General features: G+C 47.7%; 1 protein-coding gene across 2 annotated transcripts in view; it reads left to right on the top strand.

Moving 5' to 3' along the window:
* Nucleotides 1–5,712: 5,712 nt before the first annotated feature.
* LOC144784432 (multidrug resistance-associated protein 1-like) overlaps nt 5,713–17,491 on the top strand; it is a 1,651,426-nt gene continuing 1,639,647 nt past the window's right edge. The window contains exon 1 of one of the 2 annotated variants that reach the window (XM_078663184.1): nt 5,713–5,970. In XM_078663184.1, the coding sequence (XP_078519310.1) occupies nt 5,923–5,970 (48 nt within the window). In that variant the 5' untranslated portion in view covers nt 5,713–5,922. The remainder of the gene's footprint in view (nt 5,971–17,491) is intronic. The other variant, XM_078663183.1, reaches the window with a different exon arrangement.

Raw genomic sequence — 17,491 nt, 5'->3', positions numbered from 1 at the left:
TTCCTCAAAAATATGTGTTTCTAGCTTTAACAGATCAAATGTTACATGATGACATGTTTGCACATAGTGGAAAGTCCTTTGCAAATGTTAACTGGTCATCTTTCAGTTGCTCATTCCTGTATTTTGTTCGTAACTTGGTACTAATGAGATTAAATATTTGCCCAGGCGGTATTACTGTGTGTAAAAATTAATAAAAGAATGAATACTATTGATCCAGCGCGGCTCCAAACCAAACCTCCAAACCATCACTATATTTCCTAGGAGCTATCCCACTTTACTCGTTGGTGGGGCCCATAACACCGAGAGTCACTGGTACACACAATTCACTCAGCTCCCAAGATCAATGAAGACTAGAGGAGAGGCTGGATTTTAGCGGAGTGTCTTATTTCATTCTAAAATTGAATACACTATATACATCTGCAGTTTATCAATATTACCATGGTTTTATCCTCGAGAAACATTAAAACACCCTACCTTTTGGTCAATAGATCAGCTAGTAAAAGTTAACTAATGGACAATAAGACCAGCTTAATTCTCCATTTAATTATTTTTTATTTTGAGACTTACTCTCCTAGCAAGACCTTAATTTATTTTAGTCTTAATTCAATAATCATTAAAACATTTAATACCCTAGAGAAAAGAAAAGTTAAATTCAAACAGTTTACATTTATTAGCAGAATAGTTCAGAAAAATAAGTTAAAACCTTTCCAGCGTGTGGCGCTATTTCATGTAGCGTGTGTGTGGTGGCAGCACCTCTGCTTTTAACCTCCCGTTTTTGGTATTTTATTTTAATTTTGTTTTGGGCACTTTCCCTCGTTTTTAACAGCCTGGCCCACATACTCTCACCTCTGCCATCTCTACTTGCATCCTAATTGTGGTTACTCACCGCGCTTTGCGGGTCCTTCGCCCTGTCTCGAGGCGGCCATCTTTGGTGAGTGGGATCAGCGTGCAGGTAGTCCTTTCTTTACCTTGCTCGCTGAACACTTAGGTAGCCATGCTGACGCGCAGCGGTCACGCGCAGCGGGGACGCCGAAATGACGCCGGAGTTACGCCAGAGTTCAGCCCGTCTGTGCCCGTCCGGGCCCTGACGGGCCTAGGGCCGGCCATTATGCCCGTTTCTTCGGCGCCACCTACTAATAGGCTCCGATACGGGAGGGAGGCCCTCATTTCTTGTCGCCCGTCCCACCCTACTATCTGTAGTTTTGCACAGGAGGGAACAATTCCATTTCTACCGTGCAGAGCCTGTACTACCGGTCTTAAGTCTGTTGCCGTGAAGTCCGCTCTTTCCATGGCGCTCCTGAATTGCAGGTCGCTGCCGAGTCACGCTATTGAGATCAACTCGCTCATTCTGGACCACGAGCTTGATGTGTTGTTTCTCACTGAGACCTGGCTCTCCCCCAGCTCGGGCCCTGATATGGTCAGAGCACTCCCTCCAGGTTATCTCATATCTCACCTTGACAGACCTGTGGGGAGGGGAGGAGGAATTGCTATCCTTTTTAGAGACACGCTTGCTTGCAAGGTTCAGAATGGAGGTGTGACCGATTGTGAGAGCTGTCAGTTCTCCCTCCGTTTGTCATCTACGGTGTCTTTGGCGGGCCTGCTGATTTATCGACCCCCTGGATCCCTGGGAAATTTCCCTAATTCTTTCCTTGAAACAACTACACTTCTTGCTTCCTCGACTACCAACTTCGTTGCTCTTGGGGATTTTAATATCCATCTTGATGACCCCTCTAACGCCCCGGGAGTAGATCTGCTGGATGATCTCAAAGCTTTTGGGATCTATCTGGCCAACCCGGGGGCGACCCATGAGAAGGGACGCCTGCTGGACCCCATATTCTCAAACCTGGACCACCTTAATTCATCTCCTGCGCTGGCCCTGCCTTGGACAGACCACTTTTTGGTGTCCGCAGTGTGGCAATTTGATAGCCTAGCTGCAATGGTCCCAAGGGTTTACACCTTGGAAAGAGCTTGGTCGAGGCTCCCGGTCGATACCTGGGCGGTACACCTGGAGGCAACGCGGCCCCCTCCTGGATCTAACCTGCTAGCCGCGGAAGCGAATTTACACATCTGGCTTACGGATTTGTTAGATATCCTCCTACCCAAAAAGAAACAACTTATGAAGGGGAAGAGAGTGGGTTCGGCGCCCTGGTATACGTCTGAATTGAGAACAATGAGGAAGGGTTGCAAGAGGTTAGAGCGGTCCTGGAGGAAAGACTGGAATGAAACGAGTCGGAAAGAATATCGGGTGGCTCTGAGTAGATATAAATCTGCCATTCGGGAGGCAAAATCTGGATTCTTCGAGGAGAGAATTGGCTCTGCGGCCAACTCTTCTAAAGAGTCATTCAGGGTTATTAAGGAACTACTGAATACCCCCGAACCTCAGATCATCCACGAGGACCCACGCAAAAAATGTACAGAATTGGCTTCCTTTTTTAAAACAAAAATCGACAATATATTGGCTTCCCTTCCCCGGCAAGCTGAGGTTTCTTCCCTGGGTGACAATTCCAGCTCTCAGGTTAGGATGCGATCAGTAGAGCTGGCCTCTTTTGGCCCCGTCACTATGGAGGAAGTTATTTCGGTTTTGAGAACCATGAAGAGTGGCTCCCCGAAAGACCCGGCACCTATTAAATACCTAAAACAGGTGGCCTCTACTATCGGCGGCCCAGTGACGGACCTTATAAACTTGTCCCTCACTCAAGGGGTAGTACCCCCTAGTTGGAAAGGGGCGGTGGTTAAGGCTCTTTTAAAGAAGCCTAATTTGGACCCCGCCGACCTCGCCAACTTTAGGCCTATCTCCCTGCTGCCGGGCCTTAGTAAGGTGGCGGAGAAGGTGGTGAATTGCCGCTTGTCGGACTTCTTGGAGGCCAACTCCCTCTTAGGCGACTCCCAAACGGGTTTCCACCCTGGTCAGGGGACCGACACCGCCCTGCTGGCGGTCGTGGAGAATGCTAGGAGCATTTTGGATTCGGGGGGGATCAGTGGCAGTGATCCTCCTGAACCTCAGTGCTGCTTTCGACACCGTGGACCATCAGGTGCTTCTCCAACGACTGGCGGGGGTGGGGGTCACTGGTCTGGCCCTCGAGTGGTTTGCTTCCTTCTTGGAAGGACGTACATTCGAGGTGTGGGAAGGCCATGAAAAATCATCTTCAATCCCTCTCCAGTGTGGTGTGCCACAGGGCTCTTCATTGAGCCCTACTTTATTCAACATCTACATGGCCCCCTGGAGAGTGTGGTACTGCCGCTGGGTATTAAAATCATCAGTTATGCTGATGATACTCAGCTGGTGGTAGGCCTTTCCCAGTCGGCTCACCATCCTGACCGGCTGCACTCGTGTTTGGAGAAGATCTATACATGGATGTGCAGCTCAGCACTAAAGCTCAACGGCTCCAAGACTGAGCTGATGCTGCTGGGGAACTCTTTTCCATCTCTGTCCCCCAGCAGCTGGCCCGATTGCCTTGGACCAGCACCCACTCCCAAGCAGGAGATTAAGAGCCTGGGGGTGTGGCTTGAGCAGGACCTTTCGTTTAAAACCCATGCTAAAAAGACTGCTGGCGTGTGTTTTGGCCTGCTCCGCTCGGCTCGGAAGATTCTACCTCTGCTTCCAGTGGCCACTAGGAGACTTCTCATCCAGGGGCTTATCATCTCGCGACTGGATTTCAGCAACGCGCTGTTCCTGGGTGCTCCAGAAGCCACCTTGAACAAACTACAGCAAGTGCAGAATGCGGCCGCCAGGCTCTTGACAGGTCTCCCCAGGCATCAGTCTGCTCGTCCCGCGCTGAAGGCGCTGCATTGGCTCCCTGTGAGGGACAGGGTGAAGTTTAAGTCACTCTGTATCGCTCATAAAGTCCTGCAGGGGGTAGGTCCACCTATTCTGGGGGAGATGGTTCAGCCTTATAAGGCCCCTCGCTCACTCCGATCTGATCATCAACATCTTCTGCAGGTAGGGAGGGTGAAGAAGGCAAGAACTGGTGGCAGAAGGTTTTCTATAAACGTGGCCACCCTGTGGAACTCTCTTCCCCTACATCTACGTTCGGAAGCTAGCCTTCTTTGGTTCCGCAAACTTTTAAAAACTTTTTTGTTCTCTGCTTAACTTCCGCACTATTCTGGTAGTTTCATTCTCTGGTGAGCGCTGGGATGCCTAATGGTAACCAGGCGCTATACAAAACTCAGAATAATAATAATAATAATAATTAACAAGATTTCAGTAACTGGACATCAGGTTAGTAAAAGCAAGTTCCCAAAAACCGCCTCTCTATTCTTTCTTGATGTTCTCCTCCCATCCGGACTCCGCACAAATCAAAAGTTCAAGTCAAGAAAATGTTCAAGTCTTTGCACCATAGAAAAGTTTGTCAGTCCGACAGCATGTCGTGGTGCTAAAATAAAATCAAAAGCAAGCTTTTTTCTTACTTACAAACATCCTCTTTTATACCCTTTTTCCCTAACTTATCTAAGATTTGAAACTTTTAGGGTCCTCGAACACTCTCATTGGTCCATGTAAGGGGTGGATGAGCATAACCTCATCTCCTCATTGTCCATATTTCCGCCACGTCATCATTATAATCAAAAATGAAGGTTTTGATTGTTCTTTAACAGTTTTTTCACTTGTGTCCTTTAAATTGTCACTTCGGGATTAATTCCCAGGCTCAAGACGCGGTCATACAAAATCTTGGCACTTGTCTACACTTCCAGGCCACGCTGACCTTGACCCACGCTATACAGGCACAGACTGCTTGCACATCTCTCGAGCATAGTCGCGCATGCGTAGATCATCACAGTTTCAGAGTCTCGCAAACCTCCATTTTCTAGTAGGCCGCATGGGCCATAATGGGGACTATTATAGAAACAAACACAATTAAACATTAGATTTCGAAGTATAGCCCTTCTGTTTACCTACCCCCATTCTAAGGTAACCCTGTTAGTTATTACCTAGCATTTTAGCAACATTTATGCATTGTTTTCTTCCCATTCTCCGTCATTCCCGCCACAATAATACATATAGGAAGCTTACATACACTAGTTTTCGTTAGATTATGACATTTGCGTACTATGTTAGTATAACAATTTCACTCAATTGGTATATTAAGATTTGCAACATAAGCAAATTAGTATCCCACGTGGATTTGTGTGTGTGCATTAATTTCAAAACCACACGATTAATACATATTACTGTTATGGAAAAAGAGATTTTACGAGGGGTATACAAAAAATTTTTTGTATTCACCCTCGCTCCATCACTATAAAAAAAAAATGTGGCAATTACAACGCAAAAAAAATTCTTCCCACATAATTTAGTCAACCCTGCCGTATAATTCCAGTGCCCATTGCTATATCTGTCACTTAAAGAAGGTAAAAAAATATTCTTACCCTCTCCTGGCCATTATAGTCTTTCATTCCCTGAATCTTGTGTTTATATCTGTGTATTTCACTGTTGGATCATTCTTTTGTACTGGTCAGTCTCGCTCCTCGCTGCATTCCGTTTCTTATTCATCTAATGTTTCATTTTCTTTATTTGTATAACCTCTCTGCATTCCAGCATTAAACCACAAAATAAACAAAATACACTAACGCGCAAAGCTGAAGTTAATTTGGTGAAGATATGCACATACAAGCCTCTTGCTCCCGACTGCAGTGTGAATGGGGAGCAGAGAAATACAGGTTTCCCGGGACACATGCCAGTGCGCATGCATAGCATTTTACGCATGCGCACCTGAAGCAAATAGAGCATCAAACTACGAGGAGCTTCAACCAACGGAACACCTCTGTGTGCAGCACGCGCCGCGGACAGCCAATGGCGGCACAGCCTGCTCCAAGTTCCTGGATTCCTGTTCTGTAAGAGCCGCTGCCGGCCGGAGAGTGAGTTACGCAGGTGGAAGCTTCCATCCGGTGCTGGAGGGCGCGTGTCCGCCGCACAAGCACCAGCACATGGCCATGGAGACCTTCTGCGGCACCGAAGGCGGGGAGCGCTTCTGGGTAAGGGCAGTGTGTGGGGCTTGGGTAAGGTGACAAGGGCATTGGCTTCGGGACCAGTACCTATAACGCTGCTTTGTTCAGAGGGACTGCCCTTGACAGTGAACTAACACAGTGGTGACTTGGTCCTGTTATTGAAATGTCAGCTTCGTTTTTTTATCTCGCACGCTCATTATTGTGCGCGAGGAAGCGAAAGTGTGCCACGTACCTTCGCTTTACGTAAGCTTGTATGCCTCCACTAGCCTGTTTATTTCCGATCTCTTTATAGAAACAAGTGGTTGTGCCTTCCTTGGGCGATGACCTGCACGGACTAGTCTCCCACATTCCTCTTTTATGTTTAGGTCGATACCTGCACCCCTCATCCCCACACTGAGTACTTTGTGTCCAGGATGGAACCCCTGAACCCACGTGGACTTTCGTTGTGTAAGAAGTCTGAAGAACAGTTGTCTTCTGGGCGACTTAAGCTTTCAAGTCAGATGGAGGTCTCCTCACACTTTTGGTCTTCTAGGTTAGGAAGATGCAGTAAAGCACCCCAAACTAAAACGGCACCTGCTTCTGATCATTTTTTCTGCTGTGTATATAACCATAGTGAACAGATGGAGTGACCTATACACGCCTATTTAGTGGGGGAGTTTAATTTTTTTTTTTTAAATGAGATCTCGTACTTCCAACTTGCTGACCGGCGACACTTTATCGCATGCTTACTCGAAAATAATTGTATATTCCGGAGGGAAAGACAATAACCACATGCGTTCTCGATTTATTATGCGATTTTAGTATTACTCTTATTCTAACTTTTCCCGTCCACTCATTGGCTGTTTCTCTTCAGATCGTCACCCCTCTCCAAATCTCGTACTAAACGCTCCTTCACCACCTGCAAGTGTACCAACCAGCCTTAGTATTCGATTTGTCTTCCTGGCATGCCGCTTTTTTAACACATTTATATTCTTTGATCAGTCTTAGGTGTAGAGTGAAGCAACGCGACTTATAGCGCAAATGTGAAAAATGCAGTTGCATCGAATTCATTGTATGATCAGTGGTGCGTGTCGATGTCTGTAAGTTGCCTAATTAGCTCTGGTTACATAAGGAAACCGGCATATTGTCCAGGATGCTATTCGCTCATTGCCTATGGAGACGATTCGCTTTGACTTGTTGGCTGGTGCTGCTGTAGTTTATGTTCAACGCGTTACGAACATTTTTCTGAGAAGCTTGGTTGATTCTTGAACAAATAAAACAATAAGGTTGGCTTATTTTGGTCGTTTTTACTTGATGGGAGCTGATTTTCTTTCAGTTACTACACAGTGGTTAAACCGATTTTAAAATTCTGCGCAAAATACCATTGCTCCCCCTTCAGTTTCATCATAGTCTAAACCGCTTGCATATTTGGTTTTTGAAGGATCATTTACTAGCAGTGTCCGAGCCCGTGGCAATGAGATACAATCTCACTATCTAAATATGCCTGGTCATCCACAGTGTCTTATTAACACCGTTTTCCAATTTTGATTGACAATCTGTACACAGGGTCACTTCAGCGCTTATGGGCCCCCAACCTTTCAGGGGCCCCCATTCAGCCCTAGGCCAGTGAATCGATGTGAGAAACTAAGGGCCCCTCTCCGGGCAGTGGTGATGTACATAAAAATATGCATATACTGTTCAGACAGATTGGAGGTGGTAAAGAGCAGTATTGTCATAAACAGCGTACAGATCAGTTAAGTAGATGGTTCAGGAGCAAGGGTACTGTGTTGTTTCTTGCTAGAAAGCTCACCCACTCCCCAGGCATACTACATTGTTGTTATTTTCATAGGGGCTACCTTGTTTATCCCTGTTGGGAGCCTGGAAAGTCAAAATCGCCTACAATGTAAAACCTATGACCAAACTTGTTTTTGCGGAAGCTGGAAGGTGCATAAGGGAGCAAATAGTGACTTGGAAGGTGCATTTTGGGAAGGTAAAACAAAGATAATCACAAGACTGCATCAAGAAAACAATAGGTAGGACTTTCACACCCCATTGTGTCAAACATGTTGACCCCATACTTGTCAAACATGTTGACTTATATTTCTTTTTGAGTTCGTTATTAACTTTCAGCATCATTTTCATTGTATAGTAAGCCAGGGCCTGATTCTGAGTACCACATACCCAAACCCTACACACTTCCCCCAATTAGCAACTTACAGACAGCCACAACTCAGATGTGCCTTACTTGCACTACATTAAGTACCCTCCTAATGACTGCGCTAATGCAACGTTTAGTCTTAAAATCCCGTTTGTGAAGTTATTGACTTTTGCCTTTTTATTTTAAAGACTCAAACCCACTTTTTGAGGGCAAGCCTTCTTAAGTTCTAACCTTGCCATTCCAGAAAGGGCATTGTTCTTTATCCTATGTTTTGGATTTGAATTTCAGCATTTCTCAGTATGGACATAAGGATTTAACCAGAACCTAAGAATTGTTCATATGCTTGTGATTGCTTAATGTTATAAAGCATGTTATAAAGCTTGTGCATTGTTAAGTTGATTCTTTACAGTCAAGGTGTTCTTTGTTTTGTCTGCTCTACATTCTGTTGCTAATGTACTAAGAAGCTTCGAGTGTACTGCAGAGAGTATGCAATTGCCCTTCAAAACTGTGTATTCGGTTTTTGAGCCTCAGTGTGTCATCTATAGACCAGAAGTAAAAGGAAAAATCAAGTAAATGCAACATAAACAATGATTGTGGGTATAAAATACTTTAAAAAACGTTTAGTCACAGCAATAAAAGTTAAGAAAGTACTCTAAAATGGGCCATGGTTTGCAAGAGCTAGGTCACTCAACCACCGCCATCGGTGCACTCTGGAATTTAAATCCGTATTCTTGGATTTTTGTGGAACTCCATATAACGTGCATTAATCTCCCAGTCTCTACATGTCTCCTTAAACAGCGAAATGTGTTCTTGCAACCTTTCTGGAGTGTGATAGGTCATATGAAGGCAGATGGAGTACATGAGGCACAAGTGGGCTGATATTGTTGCTACTCTGGGAGCCATCTTGATTCTCTCCAGTCTTCATCGTCTTGGGGCCGTTAATCTTGCTCCCAGTCAGTAAAGTCTTGCTAGGGTCACTTGAACATTTATCAGTAGATGTGCTTTTTTTTATAGGAGTCCCCATTCTTATCTAATGGTTCATGGTCAGTTTTGCTTCTAAGCAGTTCAAATTTGGAAAAGGGGGCTGTTCAGCATGGCTCCAAGGTATGCACGCCTGAACCACAAATGTTTGTAGAACCTAGAGTTATGCAAAGACAATCACATATTCAGATCCTCCATTTACTTAATAGTTTCTCCGTGTTTAGATATCCTGAAGTAATCTTATACTTGGAATCCAGACATCTGTGCGGGATTTGCTAGCTATGTTCTTTGTCCAAGTGGAGTTTCTCATGTGATCTTACTGTTCCATCCTATTAATACCAGTGCTTTGCACCAGCAATCTAAGCTTAATCTAGTGATCTGAGGGATGTATCTGAGATATATGAGGGGTATAGGAACCCTAACAGGTTGGTTTCTTTTGAATAGGTCCATCTACAAACTGAGAGCGGGGACAAACTGCCTAAAAAATGGCAACCATTACAAGTAACAAGTTGGGCTGCCTAGCAGGAAAGCGGTAAATCGGCTATCCCCTGACCACCATTGTACACCTCTGCTTGCATTTATCGAAGGATACTCTGCAATGATTGAGGGGAGGCTTGTCCCACCCATCCTTGTATATAATTTGTAAGGTGTACCATGAGTGTTGTCACATTGTGTTCTCAACAGCAATGCATAAATATTTGAAATTGTCAGGACTCCCAATCTCGATTGCCAGTCGGTAGCCAAGGGCGGACTATGTACTGGTATTATGATAGATTTACTCAACTGACTATGAGCCCTGACTGCTTGCCATATAAGTTTTTAAGATTCCATCAGTCACTGACCTGCCTATCTGGCGTATGTAGAAAAGGAACATATCGTCTGTGTAGATGGGTACGCAGTTGGCAAAGCCTCCTTCCCATGGAAGGCCCTGCATCAGCCCATCCCATCGGAATCACTTGACCGTATAGCCTACGTTCATTCTGTGATAGATACTATTTTTCTCTAAATTGCAATAAAAAAATCTGTCCCAGCACCTTTCTTCATTTGTATTTAGGTGTACGGAGTCGTTTGCTCTGGGATTTAGTCTTGTATGCTGAGTTTGTAGAACAGCATATGCATTCTTTTTTGTAAACTCGCATCGATGTTCTTAATAACCATAGTTTTAATTACTACACACTTAGCCTAAGGCCACTACCAATACTTTTGTTCTTGTTATTTGCCTTTGAGAGCAGGCCAAGGTACAAGTACGTTTAGGAACATATTTAGAGAATGATTGTCAGGAATTATTGACGTACTAACTTCTCTGCTCTAACACGTGTGACTTAGAAGTACCTCCTTTTTTTAGTTTTAGCCTAGTGGCAGCACACATGCGCTGCTCGGTGAGGCATGCTGTAATGCTTTTGTGGCCTTTGACCTCGCCCACCCCTTTCCATTTGTTTCGTGTGTCTTTCTAAATTGCTTTCTTTTTATTGGTGAAACGCTGGTCTTTGTCCCACCTTCAGGTGTGTTTTCACTTTTGTGGCACCTGTCGCTTACATTTGCCCTTACTGTTGGATTTATTTATTGTTTGTTTGACACACCCTTTTTTTTTTTTGTTGGATTGAGTGGCTCCACCATGTTTCTTGCTTGGCCAACCTTGTTCTCATTACGCACATCTACGATCTGCTCCTATATCTGAGCGCTACCTTTTGTCTGTGTTTCCTTTGTCCCACGCCACCCCACTTGTCCCTCCTCCTCTCCCTTTTCTGGGTGCGAGATGTGGTGTTTTTTGTGTATTAAATGATTAAAAAATGTTTTTTAATGAAAGAATCAATAGGAGACGCGCAAACATCCACACTGATCTCCTATCTCCACGATGTGCGGACAACACCTACTGGAGGTCTTGCATGCTCCACTTCTCAGGGTTGTCTGCTTTCCCTTCGGAGCAGGAACCTGCAGACGGTGAAGAGCCCTTCTCATTTAAAATTCCAGTTAGGCCTAAAACAAAAGCTTCATTTAGAGGGTCACCAGCCCTTCTTTTGTTCAAGAATGATCCTGGATGGGAGCCACCTGGAGTTCTGGCTTTATAACAGTAGTTTCATTATTTTGACAGCTTAGATCAATGCTGCTGCCCAATAAAAGTTTATAATTGTACAACCTTCTGAGTCCTGTTCTCAAGTTTGGAGTGGTAATTACCCCAGATGTATATTGCAGAGCTCAGCACTCTCAAGCATATTTACTTACTTGATGAACAAAGCCTTGACTGCAGCGCACAGAGATCTTGCACTGCCACACGCAGATAAAAAAAAAATTAGAGGGAACATTGGGTGCGACTACCACAAATGTGTTCTCTTATCATGCACTCCTTTAGCTGAGGATCAGAAGGGTTGACAGAGGTGGAAATGATCTTTTGAACATCTGTGTAAAAGTAAGTCTTCGAGGATAATGTGCTGCATGGCCAAATACTTACAAGTGTTGACCTTTCCCTCATTTGTGCTTAACTTCCTTCTTCTAGTTTTTAATAGCCCTGCCTTCCAGTCTGAGCATAAAGCAGAAGATGGTGGCATAGTGTGAAATTCTCACATTTTGGACAGGCCGGAGGCACACTGGTAAATACTGGGAGGCATCACACTGCTTTCAAGTCCACATGCTATAGTGTGTACATTTTACCAACAATGTATGACAAGCGCTCAACACTGCTCCACCCTACTGGACTGTTCTTTGGGTGGCTTTTTTTTTTTTTTTTACAATCCGCAACGCCGAGCCCACCTTTTTGACTCTCAATATGATCATTGGCAAGGAAGCGGCCGCTTTAAGGGTTATTTGATTCTGTCAACATTGACTCACTTCTTTAAAATCACAGCATCGTCCACAAACCAGCTACGTCTTCAAGTCACATATTGAGAGGGTCTTTGCACTTGTGCAGTGATCTTCTGCCTTTGTGCTGCCTTTCGGCCAGGTTTGCACGTGTAACCAACACATACCTTCATACACACTGAAGGTTTGTGCTTGTAAACAGCACATCCATGCATGCATTCCTACACAATGAAGTTTCGTGCACATAAACGGCACGTCCGTCCATCCCTCCGGCCAAGGTCGGATATCAATTTCACACATTACTGTTCTTGCCTGTGTATGTCCAGCAAGCGCCTGCATACCCACACGTGTGAATAGTGCACTATATAAAACAGCACAACTTATGTCCTGCAGCGGCTGGTAGTGCAAACTTGAAGCCCACTTGAAACTAGTGTCCTGTTTTTGTTTTGCAGAGTATTTCCAGAAGATGGCATAATACCCTTAGATAAGAGTGTGACTAACATGCATTGGTGCCAGGTTCATTTTTTTTTCTTTTTAATTTTTAAAAGCGCACTGAGACATGGATCGTGAAATACTTAATTTCCTGATGTTGGACCTCCTGTATCATAATCAGCGAAACATAGATGCATTATTACCGTGTGTTAGACAGTTTTTGTTGTTAATATAGCGGCACGTAATAGTTGCTTCAGGGCACTTTTCATATTCATGTAACTGAATGGAATATTAGAAAATACAGATGGTACTTCTGTAGCGATACTCGTTTAACAACTTATTTGTATGCCTGTGAGAATTAATGTCTCAACACTATGTACCGACCGATATCAAGGCTTTTCGATGCTGAATATTATATTATTTTTGCATAGAATTTGTTCTTGGCGTTCAACCTGGGCAGTAGATCACATCTTGTCCTTGTTTTATGTCTTGTCCTTGTTTTATGTCTCTGTTCCCTTAATGCACACAGTGAATGGCCTGTGCGTCTTAAAACGTGCTATTTTATTGTATTTATATCCATCCCTTGTAAGACATGTAAACACTTGAAAAATGTGTTGCTTCAATGCATTGCTTACGAGTTCCAAATGGTGTTTCACATACAGGGCATTGTTCAAGGCTGAATGAGAACAGTAGATGAAGTAGCACCCTGGATGATGTGCCTCACGCCGAATTCTTAAAAGGTCCCAAAGGCTAGACCTATTGACTATGCAAAGGCTTGTTTGTATAGTACTTACAGTTTCGGTCTGTTTCTTAACCTATTTGGTCCCAGAAAGTCTTTAATTTGGTAGAGGAGCATTCGGTTACAAAAGCAATTCAAAAACACAAGTTAACGTAGAGGGTTCATGGGTGTGCAAAAACCTAAAATGGGTCTGTTTTTTATTTTCCAAAACCGTATTTATTAAGAGTTCATGCATGAATCAATACAGCCCTCCACAGTCAGGAGGAGACTGTCAACGACAGACACTGAAAAAGGCATAGCAGTGAACCCAGAGTTATAGAAAACATACCCCAATCCCCTCCCAGACCACCCAACCCCAACAGCGCCCTGCAACACCCCCCCTACTACCCACCCCTTATCCCAACCGAACCCAGTGGACGTGTTCACAGCGTAGCAACATAAGATGAAAAACAAAGGTGGAGTCAGCCAACAGTCTAAGGTACGGGGTCCACATCCAGAGCCAACACATCATCAAGATCAGCGGGGGGGTCGAGGTGCAGACCCCTGTAGTCCGCCCATCTTTTCCAAATTTTGTAGTGTTTCCGGGGACACCCTCTGGCCTCAAAAACAGGTAATTCCAGGCCCATAAGGAAGTCCAGTCCCGCTTTCCATGCACCAAGCGGGGGGGCACGAACGCTTTTCCAGGCTTGGGCCAGATCCCGCTTGGCCACCACCAGTCCCAAAAGCAGCAAGTGACGTTTGTAAGCGTTACCCCCAACATTTTCCAGGATATGAAGGAGACCCAGCCTAGGGGTACGGGGCATGTCCCACCCCAGCACCTCCGAAAGACAGTCCCAAACCCCCGCCCAGAATCTGGTCAGCCTCCCGCAGGACCACACAGTATGGAGAAGCGTCCCTCTCTCATCACCGCACCTCAGACACTCCGGGGCGGCTATAAGGCCCGCCCGCCACAGCCGTTCCCTAGTATAGTAGGCCCTGTGGAGGTATTTGAACTGAATAAATCTAAGACGGACAGCTATAGCAGCTCCCCGGGGGGATTCAAGGGCCTCGCGCCAGTCATCATCATCCAAGGGGCCAATATCAATCTCCCAGGAGGCCTTCAACGACGAGAGGGAGGGGGAACAGTGTGTAACCAAGGAGCGATATATCTGAGAGACCTTTTTGTCGCCTAGGTCACCCATAAATAGTTTAGCCTCGATGGGACTGAAATCGGGGAGTTGCTCCAAGCCCACCAGACTCGGGCCAAGGGCATGGCGGAACTGGAGGTACCGGAAGAATTGGGACTTAGGCATATTGAATTCAGAGCTAAGGTCCTGAAAGGACTTAAGCGTAGTACCAGAGAGAACGTGACCAAGGGACGAAATCCCGATCGCGTCCCAACCGCCAAACCCGGATAGGGAAGCCAGCGCCGGGAGCAGGCCATTACGCCACAACGGCGTCTCAGCCGTCAGTCTGCCCCACCACCCCACACGATGCAAAGCTTGCCGCCAGACCGCAAAGACCACCTGAGTGACCCTCGGCAATACCCTCCTCCGTCTGGCCGAGTACAGCAATGTGTGGAGCGTGGCACCGCCCATCAACGAGTGCTCCAGAGCATAAGCCGGATCACTACGGTCCCCATACCACCACTCATTGAGCACGAGGAGGTGGGAGGCCTGGTAATAAGACAGGAGGTCCGTGGACGCCAAGCCGCCACAGTATGTAGAGAGAAAGCAGGTACGTAGCGCGACCCGAGAGGCGCCCCCGGCCCACAAAAACCTACCCAGCACCGAGTTGACACTCCGGAACCATTGTGGGTCGATTCTATAGGGATGATTCTGCAGTTGGTAGAGGAGCCGAGGCAGGGCGACCATCTTAAAAATTGCCGACCGACCATAGATGTTAAGGGGCATACGTGTCCAGGCCTTAACGTCCATCTGGACCCTATCCCACACCGGCCGAATGTTCCGATCCCACGCCACCGCGGCCGAGGCCGAGAGGAAGACGCCCAAGTATTTCATGCCCTCAACCACCACCCGAAGGGACGCAGCCCATGGGCAGTGCACCGTGTCACTCCCCAGCACCCACAGGGTCGACTTGTGTGGGTTAAGAAAAAGCCCTGACGCCAGACCAAACTCATGCATGATCTCAAGAACGCGAGGGCCCGTACGATGCAAATCAGTCATAAAGAAGAGCACATCATCCGCATATAAGGCAACGCGGTCCGTGTGGTCCGCCCCCCATACAAAGCCCCGATAAAGCGCGTCCTGGCGCACCCGGGCGGCCATAGGTTCCATAGCCAGCGCGAAGAGGTACGGGGAGAGGGGACATCCCTGTCGGGTGCCCCTGGCCACAGGAAACCGCGTGGAGACCGCCCCAGAAACACGTACCGAAGCGGTGACATCCGTATAGAGCAGTTTTACATAGGAGACAAAAACCGGTCCCAAGTTCAGTAGTGGTAGGAGGGCGAAGAGATAGGTCCAGCTGACCGAGTCAAAGGCGCTATCAATGTCTGCCAACAACAGCGCCGCTTGATCCCCGGTGCTTCCGATCGCGTCCAGCGCGGCCTGGGCCCGCCGAATGTTGTGCCGCGTCGCCCGGTGTGGCATAAAGCCCGCCTGATCCGGGTGGACAAGGGTTGAGATATGCGGGAAGAGGCGGTTTGCAAGCGCCTTGGCCAGGAGCTTGGCTTCAAAATTAATAAGGGAGATGGGACGGTACGACTCATGGCGCTCGGGGGGGTCTGCCCGGCTTTTGAAAGACCACAATTTCGGCATGTCGCCAGTCTGGGGGGAGGGTGCCACGCTCCCGCGCCAGTTCCAACGCCCGCCTGTAATGTGGCCCAAGCTGCAGGTGGAATTTCCGATAGAATTCGCTGGGGAACCCGCTCGGCCCCGGTGCCTTACCCGCGTTTAGTTGACCCAGTGCGTCGCCTAATTCCTCCGCCGTCAGGGGGAGCTCCAGAGCGTCACGCACATCATCGGAGACCGCCCGCGGATGGACCGCTGCGAGGTATTCCTCAATGCCATCAGAGGAAAGGCTCTCCCGGGGGGCATACTGATGTTCATAATGGCGCGCAAAGCTCGCCGCAAGGATCACGGGGTCTGTAATCGCCACTCCTGCGTCGTCAACAAGCCCCGGCAAGGTGATTGGCTGCAAAGTCTGCTGACAAAGCCTATGGAGCATGGTGCAAGACTTGTCACCCCACTGATATACCCTACTACGCGTAGCCAGCCACGCCTGGCGTGCCTCATCTAATAAGACCGAGGAGTAAGACTGTTGCGCCTGTAAAAGCAGCCGCAGTGTCACATCATCGGCCGCCGCCCTGTGCCGCGCCTCCAGCGCCTCCACCTGCACCGCGGCAGCAGTAATACTGTTTTGGCGAGTCCGACGAGCCGTTGCGCACCAGGCTATATCCACACCCCTCAAGGCGGGCTTCATGGCCTCCCACACTGTGATTGCATCCATCCCCACCGTAAGGTTGTCCTGCCAGTAGTGGGCGATTGCACCGCGCAGATGCTGGGAGTAATCTGGTCGCTGCAGGTGCCACGTAGACATCCGCCACCGAAACGGCTGGCGCGCCTTACAGAGATCTATCTGCACCGCCACAGGGGAGTGGTCCGAGAGCCCGCGAGGCCGGATCGCCGCCCCCTGCACCCTGTCAAGGAAGGCCCCCGGTACAAACACACAATCGAGGCGCGAGAGAGAGCCATGCACAGCAGAGACATACGTGTATTCCTGCCTCCCCGCATGCAAATGTCTCCACACATCCACCCATCCAAGACCATCAATCATGGCACTCAGCCGAGTAGGGGAGGCTACAGCCTCGGCCCCTCGTCCCCTCTGTCTAAGGTCATGTCCACTACATCATTCCAGTCGCCTCCAATCACAGCCAGGGAACGGGGAAGCTCGGCCCATAAGGCAAACAGTCGCTCCGCAAGGGCCCACTGCAGCGGGGGAGGGGCATACACACAACCGAACACCACAGGCTCCACACCAACCCTACCCTGCACAAACACAAACCGGCCCTGAGGATCAAGCCATTGACGCTCATGAGTATAAGCCAGCCGTCTGTGAACAAGAATGGCCACGCCCCTCGACCCCCCTAGTGAAGCCAGCATGAAACACCTGGTGGAAGCCAAACCTCTGCAGACTCAGTGCCTTAGTACCCAACATGTGTGTTTCCTGAAGAAAGAGCACATCTGCCAAGTCCCTTTTCGCCCAGCGAAGCACAGCCCCCCGTTTGATCTTGTCTAGGAGCCCCCGGACGTTCCAGCTCAGTACACGCATGGAAGTGCCAGGAGACACAAGCCGTGGAGCTTCAGCCATTGTCACGATGAGCCAGTTCCCGTCCACCCCAGTACCCGACCCCGGCCCACAACACCCCGTTTGCCAACATCATAAGAAACACGTGCACCCCCCAGAACACAGCCCTAAACCCCACTAACCCCGGCCCAACCCACAAGCAACCAAACACCCCAAGA

This window comes from Lissotriton helveticus, chromosome 10 (genome assembly GCF_964261635.1).
Source record: "Lissotriton helveticus chromosome 10, aLisHel1.1, whole genome shotgun sequence".
Taxonomy (NCBI): Eukaryota; Metazoa; Chordata; class Amphibia; order Caudata; family Salamandridae; genus Lissotriton; species Lissotriton helveticus.
Note: the sequence above shows the minus strand (reverse complement) of the source record. Positions and strands in the feature narration are given on the sequence as shown.